General features: G+C 36.3%; 1 protein-coding gene across 1 annotated transcript; it reads right to left on the bottom strand.

Annotated features, from left to right (window-relative positions):
* Positions 1-3208: 3208 nt before the first annotated feature.
* On the bottom strand, positions 3209-9701 carry LOC144975477 (translocon-associated protein subunit delta-like). Its single transcript, XM_078919601.1, has 6 exons — positions 9601-9701; positions 8371-8489; positions 6895-6969; positions 6036-6125; positions 5207-5272; positions 3209-4082 (listed from the first exon to the last, which is right to left on the bottom strand). Exons 1-6 carry the CDS (start codon positions 9659-9661, stop codon positions 3978-3980), a joined length of 516 nt encoding a protein of 171 aa, XP_078775727.1. The 5' UTR covers positions 9662-9701; the 3' UTR covers positions 3209-3977.
* Positions 9702-12316: the final 2615 nt, after the last annotated feature.

Here is a 12316-nt window from a genome sequence, read left to right as displayed (position 1 = left end):
CCCATCTCACACCCCCACCCCCCGGTTTGCATCGTCTTCATTCACAATAATAATGCTTACACATCCTCCACACGCACTCAAAGAGTGAGAAAAAAAAACAAACATCCCATTGCAAGGTGAATGTGAGTGTGAGTGTCGCAGGAAGGCACTTTGATGAAAGTTTGTCATACCACTGCTTGCTATGCACACAAGCAATGCCCCCGTCGCAATATCTACCCCCTAATTGTTAATGTATTATAGTGTGAAAAAAGTTTATCAGTTAATGCCGGTGTCATAAATCTCAATGATTTCAGAAAAGAAAAAAATATAGAGCATTTATATAGCGCAATATCTATTAAACGTGCTCAAAGCGCTTTACAAGGGGTCTTTGGCCAACAGCAACACTTATGAAGGACGGCCAGGTTTTCGCCTGAGTATGGTGAAAGAAAGCGAGTAAAGAGCCTTTACCAAGGGCTCAATTATGCGCCGAGCAAGGCTCGAAACCAGGACCTTCCGGTCCGAAAGCGAATGTCACACGACTAGACCACAAAGCTGCACAAGGAAAAGGATCCAAAAAAACAACTTTTTATGCCATTCTACACTCTGAATGATCTTTGCAGTTTCAATAACTTCGTTGTAGTTATGGACTTCATTGAATACGCGGTGTTAGATGGAAGGTAAAAAACGGGTATTTTTAAAGTTTTATTGAATCCGAGATGCACTGTATAAATCCTTTTCAACACGGGTCTGAGAAAGAGCACTAAAACTAAAACTTTTTGTAATATCATTTGACAAATTAGGGAGAGCAGGCACTGGTGTGAGATAGCAATCTGAAAAGGTGTGAATGAAACAGTGCCAGACAAAATAAAGAAAAATACAAGAAAAAAAACCATCCTGCCAGTCTTTCTTTGTTTTGTCTTTTTAAAAGAGATTTTACGGTGCTTGCAACACATTTAGGTCATATCAGCGCCAGTAAAAAGGAAGAAACTGGGATAGTTAAAAGTTCTAGAATTGCAATTAAAGCATCCAAGAATAAGCAAGACAAAGGGGATTTGGGAACAAATAGGGATCAGATGTAGATTCCAAGAGCATACCACCAATGTACTTAGTTTGAGATCACCTATAAGTCTCATCCGGACACAAGCACAGGATCCAACAAAGAGGAATACACTCAAATGCTTACATTATACATTCAAAATAACAAATAGTATAGTAATACATAACAGAGAGATGATTTACAAGGAACAATAACTATGCATTTGACTGTTTCCCTCCCAGACAGGGCCAGGACAAAACCAAGTAATCTCATTCCCAGACAAAGACAGAAAGCAAATTGGAAAACAGTTATAATATAGTATGTACCTGCCCACAATGGGAGGTCAGGAATCCCACCCAGCAGTCTTTCTTTCTGCTTCGTCTGTCACTGTTTCATTCACCCGTTTTCCTAATCTTTACTATCGAGTGGATTCTTGAAGGAAAAAGAGGAAAGGGAAGGGAACGCCACAAACAACATGGCAAAAATGGTAAAGGAATAAACCTGGATGGCTGGCTATCAAAGCAAAGACAAGAAAGTAGCCCTTCAACCAATGGGGTGAAAGTTACTATAAATAGTGCTAAATGGACAACTGTCTTTGGATAGGACACCAGTCTATTGAAACAACTGTCAGCTGGATCCAATAGCTGGGTGGACTCTCAGAAAAAAATCTCTATTTCATCCAGGATTGATCCTGTTCCCTTTGCGTGTGAAGTGAGTGCTCTTCTGAGCTACAACTACCACGCCAAGTGCAATGGAAAGAAAACAACCAAGCCTTATTTCATTATTAATTTCACGTATTATCGTAATCAAGTTTCACACGGTACTCCACCAGAAAAAAATATAAAATACCACATATCATGAAAGTGACCAAATGTCACACGATACTACTACTACATGAAACCAACGACATAATATGTCACTGATACTGAGAGCTTTCACTTTACCTAAATTCATGATTACATTGACAATCACGCTGTTTATGTTTTGTTTGTTTTTAAGGGTTTTATTAATATTAACACATTAAGGGAGAGTTCACATATTATGTCAACACTTTGGGTGGGGGGGGGGGGAGGGGGGTCTGCCAAATGTTGACAAGTGTTGACATGGGGGAGGGGGGGTTCATACCCAAGATTATGTCATCAAAAATTTGGTTATACAAATAGAATAAAAACACACCCAAGAAAAACACTGTAAAAGTTGAAGCGGATTAGTAACATATGTTATTATTCGGATAGGACATCAGTCTTCACAAATTACTTTTTACCAGATCAGGTGATCCACCTACACCTATTCACTGCTGGGTGGACAGGGGGCCCCCGAAAAAAAAATGTGGCTGCGATGGGAATCAACTTGAGTTGTCAGGTCTTCAGCCATGCTCTAACAACTGAACTACCCTAAACATGTCTAAATCTTCAAAATGGACTTTTTTTTTGTTAACATCGTGTAATGCTGGCTACCAGTATTGAACAGAGACAAAGAGGTATATATCAAATTTCACACCTTTTGGCACTCAGTTGTTTTTACCTCTTTTCCTCTGTTCAATAGCCACCATCACATGACTTTCACGAAAAATAGTCCATTTTGATGATGTCATCATATTGGGGGGGGGGGGGGGGGTCAAGTCAATGATGACAATTGATGACATGGGGGGGAGGGGGGGGGGGGTCTAAAAGTGCCAATTTTTTGTTGACATAATATGTGAATGCTCCCTAAGGTCATATCAGCGCCAGTAAAAAGAAAGAAAATGTTATAGAATTACAATTAAAGCATCCAAGAAAAGGGAAGACAAAGGGAAATTGGTTCAAACAGGAAACAGATGTAGATTTTAAGCGCATTCTATCAAAGTACTTAGTTTGATATCACCTAAAAGTCTCATCCAGACACAAGCACAGGTCCTCACTGAGAGGAATATATTCAAATGTTTACAAATCATCAAACACTACAGAGAGATGATTTACAAGGTAAAAAATATCTCCCAAAACTAACTAAACATTTGACTGTTTCCCTCACTCTCAGCCAGGGTATACGGCCAGGCCCAGGACAAAACCAAGTAATCTCAGTCCAAGACAATGACAGAAAGCAAGTTGGAAAACAGATGTAGGAGGATAGAAGACACAGTAAGTACCCCCCTGCCCACTATGGGAGGTCAGCACGCTGTTTTACAATTCAATACAAATTAAAAAAGAACTTGAGTGAAAGTTTTTCGTGTTTATTATTACATCATCATACTTAATGCTTACAAAACACAATCGTATAAAACAATCAAATATCAAATTCATTCATAATCAAACAACAAATTCACAGATACAGGAACAAATACAGACATCCACATCAATGCCAAAACACTCTCCTCCTTCAATTCCTTATAGTTGTAGAAATAGATCTGACATTTACAATTTCGAGACACATTTGATTAAAACTAAAAGAATTATTTTTTTTAAAAGAAAAATCTTACACACCATTTGCTTCACTCACTCAATCATTCAACAGTATCTCTAATTTGTATTTCAAAACATCATTGACATGGGTGCAAGTAGGTCAGGCCAAAACAGCCTGAAATCCAATTCCAACAAATTTTTTAAAAAACCTGAAACATATTTTGAAATGTGACCTATTGTATCTAAATGGTATTATGGTGAGATGATCTAGATGCCGGATATAAATTAAAATCCATTTCAAAAAGCTGAAAATCCAGATTAAACCGGAAATCTTGCACCCATGCATTGACACACTCAATCATAAATACAACACATCAATTACTTTTTAATCATTTGCCTAAAAAACCATTTATGAATCGATATTCTTTTCTCTCATAAATATATTTTTAAAAGAAAAAACAAGGAACATAAAATAACCCATACTCCACCTATTCTAACTAGCAACACACATAAATGGAAACACTACCCAGACCCATTCCAGTCTAACTGACAATACACTGACGAACAGACAAGTGGAATAAGCACTAAGACATCAACTTGTTCCTGGCTTGATATGCCATCCACCAAACTCCAATGGCCACAAAAGCAGCTACAAATTCACTCTGTATCTTGGGGCCACTCCAAATACCCTGGGGAGAATGAATACAATAATTCAACACAAGCAACAGTCAAATCTGAGCTCCTGCAACATCCTGAAAGGCATTGTTTTGAAATGAGGAGACATGCATTGATTTTTTAAAATATTATAAATGTTCTAAGGCTGTATTTTCTCGGTCTTGTTAGCAACTCATTAAGTAACATAAGTAAGTCACCCAATGATAATAAAAAAATCAGAAAAATGAGGGTGAAGGGTCTCAATTTTTTAAAGTGCCTCATACGATGGGGAATCTTTTTCAATGACAGTTGTAACCTCGACATCTTCTATTTTCTTTCATTTCTGCTAACACAGGTTGAGTCATTTTAGAAGACTCATTAAATATTGCATTATGTGACTAGGTCTCTTGATATCCTGTGACAGAGCTGTCTTAAAACTGTTTCCATAATTAATTTGTTATCCTCACACATGAGGCAATACAAGAAACCAGCTTCCTTCAGATTCCTAAACAAATCTCCAGATAATAATTTAAAAAAGCACCATCCTCAACTTTTTCCTGCAATGACTCCCATTTGAATTCATTTTCAACACTTTTCTCTAGTCTTTATATTTTTATTACCTCTCTTAACAAAACCTTCTTCACATTGCTTCATCTTGCTTTACAATCATTACATTTCGAATTCAATGGTCATTGCAAAGACCAATACGCACATTCTCAAGTGCCTGGATATTTGGCCTGTGGTGTCAGACAAAATTGTTCACCCAGCCAAAAAAGTTCAAGTTTACACCAGCCCATGTCTTCCGACAAAGGTGGGCAGTCCACATAAAAACCAGCTGAAGGTAAAAGGATCTGGATTTCCAGATATAACCAGAGAAGTGACATACAGGAAATATATTTTAAAAAGGAAAAAGAATAAAAATTATAATCTGCTAAGTAATAAAAAAAATATTTTTAAAAATTTTGTTATAATTTCATTTAACATATTATAGATACAGTCTCTCCATTGAAATTGAATCTAACTAAAAGCACAAAAATTATATCTTTTAATTTAGTAAGAGAGTATAAAACTTAATTCTAAGAGAATAACCAAAACAACAACAAAAATCCTTATCAAGTAACTAATGAACATGATATGACTGATAAACAAATAGACTCACATAATGCTCCAGATTAAATGTAAATAAGGGTTTTATACTGTCAGCATTTTCACCACTTCTCTGAGCCTGCGAATAAAATAAATAATGACATGTAAAAAAATCAGTCAACCTAAGATCTTCTGATTACCTACCAGATGTGCTACCATGACACCACAGAGGAATGTCTGACCAGTAATCAGAAGGTCGGAATTTTTCCAGGGGTATTATTATTCTGGTGTGGTCATTCATCTCAATGTCACACACAATGTACCACATTCAATGGTTCAATTGTGTAACTTTATGGTTGAAGTAGAGTAGTGTGTTTGTGGGTGGGAGGGTGGAGGGAAGGGGCTGTGTATATGTGCACACATAGAGTGTAGTGGTAGTAGGTGGCAAAGACAGCAATAGTGCTATAACGCCATCTTTAAGAAGTACTGTACAACATTACTGCATTCAATCAGCACATTGTGTTCTCACCATCAAGTAAGAATGGATTGGTTGGGAAGTGGAAGTGAGTGGGGGAGTAGAGAGGTGACAGAGACGAGAAATAAGTCGTTGTGGATTAGTGTGGGCAAGAGGGGGGGACGGGGGACGGGGGTGGGGGGGGGGGGGGAGAGTTGGTGGTGAAGTGGAGAGGGTTTCAATGGAGATGTGTCATATAATAAACTTTGGTGTTTGTGGATGTTAATGAGTACACAGTGACAACAAATAGAGGTTGGATAGAAAGAATTGAGATCTTTTAACAATGAAAATTCGCTGGAATTATTTTTTTCCTAGAATCGTTCAGCAGTGAGTGGATGTATGGAGTAGGCACACATAAATAATCAATGCCAACCGCTGGACAAATTACCTTTCGTAAATCAGCAAATCCTTCTTCATCAAAAACTCTGACCTCATATGAACCGGATGGAAGATTTTTGTGCTCATCTGTAATGCTAATCTGAAACATTTAAAAAATTAATTAATTAAATTTTATTTCAAATGATTTCAATAATCACGAGAAAACAAAAATTAAAAAAAAAAAAGCTTTTGGAAGAGGAGGGAGGGAGAAGACTAATTCATTCTTATATTGTGGGTGACACTGGCCAATAATAATGTGGTCTTGTGGTAAGACACTCGATTTCAGATCAGAAAGTCCTGAGTTCAAGCCTCTCTCAGCACATAGTTGAGTCCTTGGAGAAGGTTCTTTACTCACATTCTCCTACTGCCTTCAGGTGTAAAATGAGTACCTGGCCGTAAACAGCATTGTCTCTGTCCAAAAAAATTGTAATTTCGCCCAACAGGTGTCATGTCCGTCCTACATGTTAAATGTTGCTGTTGGCCAGGGACCCCTTGTAAAGCGCTTTGAGCACATTTAGTGGATATTGCGCTATACAAAAGGCTCATTAAAAAACACATTTTAAAGAAGGATCTAGCTGAGACTTAAAATTCATAAAATCATCAATATTTTCGAAAATGTTAAATTTATTCATTAATATTTTTAAACATTTCAAAAAAATCACTGCCTGAACTTTATTTACTTAACTAAGAATTTTCCTTCTCAAACTCTTAAAGTTTAAAGCACATTTCTGACCACATCTTTTCTTTTTCACAAACTTTAAAGTATCAAGGAAATTTCTCAAGGAAAGATGTCTAAGAAAGCACAAGTAAGAAAACACAATTAAAGGGTAATTTAGGTTGTTTTTTTTAAAACAATTAAAATACGATACCTGATATTTGTTTTCTTCACTTGTTTTCGTTGCGGGGATTGTCCTGCCTCCAACATCAGCATAAAGATTGACATTCTAATGGAAACATTGGAAAATAATAGAAAAATGTAACCAGGATCAACCTTCACCTTACAAATTTTACAAGCAACAAGGAGGAAATGACAGAAAGTCTACCTTTCTGTTTAGGTATAAAATGTTAAAAATGTAAATTTAACAATTGAATAATTATTTATTTATTCAAACTCATAACCCAATAGATCTTCCCAACAGTATATGAAGAAAAGAAAAAGAAAAAAAAAAGAGTTCATGAACACAAAAAAATAATAATTTGGGAAGCATTGGTCATGGTAAGATAATGGAAAAGTCATAAAAAAATTATATTTAATTCATTCACAAATAAGACATAACATTTATACAAATTTACAACATTGCATATTTCATGGTGTGTCATGAATATATATATATATATATATATATATATATATATATATATTATATATATATATATATATATATATATATATATATATATATATATATATATATATATATATATATATTTTTTTTTTTTTTTTTTTTTTTTTTTTATAAGCATAATAAATAAAATAAGAATGTGGGGATCATTGGTGGGATGAGTTCAAAAGTCAATCAAAAGCCATAAAGCCGAGTGTGTTTCACGGATAGATAACAATAACAAGTCTTAAAGAGTCAAAGGGTCCCGATAGCTCAGTTGGTAGAGCACTCACTTCACACCCAAGGGACCTGGATCGATCCCAGATGAAGTCAAGATTTTTATCTGACCTCCTGTCCACACAGAAATGATTCGATAGCTGGGTCTGTCAGATCTGGCAAAAAGTACCTTGCGATAGACTATGTTCCTATCAAAAGGGTAGCAAGCAATTTCTACTGTCTGTTTAATGTTATAGAAACCGAGATAACCTCCGGATCTATAGCTCTGCTGACAGACTACTTCACCTTGTAAAGAGTCAAAAATAGAAAACTGACAATATTTTGCTTATACACTTTAATCATCCATATATATTATGAATCTATTCTCGCCTTAGCTCATCAAGAATAAGCACGACCCCAATCAAGATACATTTCTTGTCATTTCTCTACAACTTCAACATGTCAGCATATCCAGCTAAGAGAAGAATAAGTATTGTTTACTGCAATGATAGGCTTGGACTTCAACGGTCTGAGGTAAAAAAAAACTACATATGCTTCCTACGGTAATGTTTCCACAATTCTAATGTCTTTGTAATCCAAAAAAAATGCTAGTGTTCGGATGATGGAGATGTGAATGTACTAAGTAAGAAAATCATCATTGAGATTGAACTGCTATACTTTTTAGTTTTATAAATCCTCAAATGTGGTGTACTGAAACCTCCTTCCACCAACCCCTACCCCCCCCCCCCCCCCCAAAAAAAAATAATAAAATAGGCCACTTAAAAAAAGGGTACATAATAGCCTCACCTTTAATCCATTTTTACACTTCAAAACAAACTCTCCAATGAGAACTGTTTCTGTTGACACAATGAGTTCAGGCGTTGAATATGATGTGGACTCCACTTGAGGTGCCAAACAGGTGTCCCCTAGAATATGTTATAATAATAAAATATAAATTATAATAAGTAATAGCCTTGAATATGACAATATTTTCCAAAGTACGACTATCCCAAGGCAATATATTCTTTATTCTTGATGGGACAAACAAACATTGATAGAGAAAGGAATCAATGAAATAAGGCGTTGACTTTCAAAGCATAATAATAATAACCAAGCACGGCCATTAATGACCACAATGATCAGTCAATTGCACCCCATCTCACTCTCCTCCCTTCAATATGAAAATGCATCATCTGAATGTGAACTAGCTTGGAAATGTCTAAAACAATTAGTCGACATATAAGTTCGTGATTCAGTTTAAGTTGGACGAAGTCTCTCTCTCTCTCTTTCTCTCTCTCTCTCTCTCTCTCAGCCACGTTCTATCTTCATATTATGTTTATAGATATCATTTGGTAAGAGAGAGATAATAAGTTAGGCTGATCGATTTAAGAAATGATTGTTTATAAGCTAATTTAAATTTGCTTTGTTGATGGAATATGTTTTGCAATTGATTAAAGATTCTTATTTATAAGCGACTGAAGTTGAAAAATCGCCAAGTTTTAAGAATTTGGCACTAAAATTGCCAAAGTCACAAAATAACCGTAGTAAACCGGTATCAAATTGAAAGAAACTCATCTTGCAAGAACTCAACTCGATAATTCGATAGGCTACTCGGCTCTAAATATCTGTACACATGGTTATCCAGGGTCGATTCTGAATAACCATCTACAGTTTCAGTTATCCAGAGTCGACTCTGAATAACCACTTCGTTAATTAATGACGAAATAGAATTGAATAGCCATGAAATAAGCAATATAATTAAAGCTGGACATCGTAAGTTCATTTCTGATCGTCGACCTTGGACCTTTGTTGATTTAGACTTATTTTTAGTGTTAGTTGGACTGCGAGGACTGGGACTGCTGTGCTAGTGGCTGGTCAGTAACAATCGGGGATTGTGATCCAGCATAGCCGGGGGAAGTTAGAAGACATATTGAACCATAAAGTTTGAAAAAAAAACAACACTTTAATCAGATGAAAAAGGTGTGTACACATATTAATTGTTAAAATCATGAGTTCTCAAACTGTAATTATACCAACCGTTGATAAAAACAGGCAAAAGAAGGGTCAAGACGAATAAAGCGTTCATTGCAGCTGCCATTGTTGTGACGTTGCTGGAAAAAAGAGAAAGTAGGATGCGTTGAGGGAACGGAAACGGAAAAAATCTAGGATTGACCTCACGCTGACCTTTGTTCTCTTGCGAAAAGGTGATCGGTACATGGGTTTAGTTGATGTAAAATTCAGCATAAGGGACACATTAAAACGATCATTATCTATTAATAACAGAAAGAGCAAATCATGGCCAAGTGAATATATGGCATTGCACTTTCACCCGAGGGACCCAAGTTCGAGCCCATGTCATCATATCGCTTTTTCATGGGCAAGAAACTTAGCGTACTTTTTGCACTAACGCCTGGGTTCTCTCTCTCTCTCTCTCTCTCTCTCTCTCTCTCTCTCTCTCTCTCTCTCTCTCTCTCTCTCTCTCTCTCTCTCTTTCTCTCTCTCTCTCTCTCTCCCTCCCTCCCTCCCTCCCTCCTCTCTCTCTCTCTCTCTCTCTCTCTTCTTTCTCTCTCTCTCTCTCTCTCTCTCTCTCTCTCTCTCTCTCTCTCTCTCTCTCTCTCTCTCTCTCTCTCTTTTTTTTTTTTTTTTATTTATTTTTATTTATTTTTTTTGGCTCGAGATGGACTAAGCAAAACTTTGGGGGAGGGGTGGTATTCTCTTTTTGGAGGAGGTTATTTCTTTGTTTGATTTATATTGCTGTTGTTTTTTGTTGTATTATTATTATTTTTATTTTGTTTGTTTGTTTCCTGTTTGTTTATTTTTTTTAGTCATAGCTTTTGAATACTCAAACTGAGCGGTGTGTTATGAGCTATTTGTATATTCAAAGCTTGTACACATCATTACCTGACACATGAGGGAACAGGCACTGGTTGAAGAGTGAAGAAGGGTGTACAGTGCCTGACCAAACAGAAAGAAAAATACTAGAAAATTTCACACTGATTTTTTAAAAATGTCTTTTGTTGTATTTTTCTATCTGCTATTTCTGGCACTGTTCCATGCAGACCATTTTAGATTTTTTCACAACATTACTGACATAATATTATGACACATTTATACTTTTGATCTGTTGTTATGGAATCCATGCTAAAAGGAGCAAGATGACCAAGTGGATAAAGCATTGCACTTGCATCCCAGATACCAGGATTTGAATCCCGTTCTGTCATGTTGTTTTCCTTGGGCAAGAAACTTTGTTCCTATTACTAACACTGTTGCATTGCACTTCGGTTGGCGCCTGTGTTCTTTTTGGTCTTTTCACCAGATAGATCTTAAAGAAAACTTTCCTTTGCGGATGAATGAAGGCCATTTAGTTTGGAGGGCTGTGAATACCTTTGATTTGTGCAACTTCCCATTACTCTAAATTAAATGAACAATTTGAACAAGTATCGTGACTTCATCTTAAAATTATTTTTTAATGTTTAAATTCCCTTTATTCATCCCCAAGGGGAAATTTGTTTTTCGGGTCTATCCCAAGGGATGTCTGGAATAACCCAGACGTCAGCCGCAGTGCAGCGCCACAAAGTGAGCTAGGGCGAGGTAACTTGCTCAAGGCCACACAACGATTCGGGTAGTCGAACTCGGTGCCTTTTGGGTACGAAGCAAAGTCAGTGCCACGATATCCCCTTTTTTATTACCCGCTTCATCATCTCCATCATCGTCATCATAAGCTCAGGGCAATGCCTATACCAACAATTTCTCAAGACGGCTGAGCATGATGTGGTCAATGGTGTCCAAAGCTGCAGATAAACCCAAGAAGCAGATCATATTCCCCTTATTTTCGTCTGCATTCCAGGTTAGATTGTTGAATACTCGAAGATATGCAGTCTCTGTGCTGTGGTTCTCGTCATCATCGTCATCAATATCATCATCATCATCATCATCATCATCATCATCATCATCATCAACACCATCAACATCAACATCATCATCGCCATTGTTGTCCCCCATGATAGTGATTGTCATGATCATCATAATCACCAACATCATCTTCATCAACATCTAATCTGCTATTCATGTTTGTTGTTTGTTTTTTTTATTTGTTCGGAAGAAAACTATGTTCTGTTTCTACTTGATTGATGAATTATATTCAAGGTTCAAGTGTGTTTCTGTTTGTTTTGTATGTAGTGTGCATCGCAAGTGTACACCCACTCTATCATCATTGGATTTTAATATCGACACCTTTTGAGTTAGACAGTCAACTTGAAATTTAAAAATTCGTATTTTTAAGATATAACAATAATAGTCGCTATAATTAACTTTATATATCAACAATTTATCATCACAATGATTAAATAACAATTCAAAATCTTTAAATTATATAGCTATACTTTAGAATCAACTTTCATTTTTAATAAGATTTAATCACTTTGAGATGTTTAAGAAGTTTGAAATTGAGGCCGAAATGTCGTAATTTTACGATTTTTTCGTAGTGGTAGGCAGGTCTCCATTGACTGAACCGAACTGAAATTCCATTTCCCTGGACAATCAAGTTCTATCATTATGACGTGCCATAATGTTGTATCCGCGCTGTAATTTTATGATTTAAATTCACTCCATTTCGATTCTATCGCCAGCAGCTCAGTGGTACTGTGACTCCTGTTGTATCAAAATCAAACCATGTTGAGCGCGGTTAGTGACCTGATGGGTGACAATTACGGCAAATCATATATCTTATGTTGTGGCTTTGAGTAGGCTATTG

This window comes from Berghia stephanieae, chromosome 6 (assembly GCF_034508935.2).
Source record: "Berghia stephanieae isolate SIO BIC M18660-M18661 chromosome 6, UCSD_Bste_1.3, whole genome shotgun sequence".
Classification (NCBI taxonomy): Eukaryota; Metazoa; Mollusca; class Gastropoda; order Nudibranchia; family Aeolidiidae; genus Berghia; species Berghia stephanieae.
This window is presented reverse-complemented; position numbering and strand designations above follow the sequence as displayed.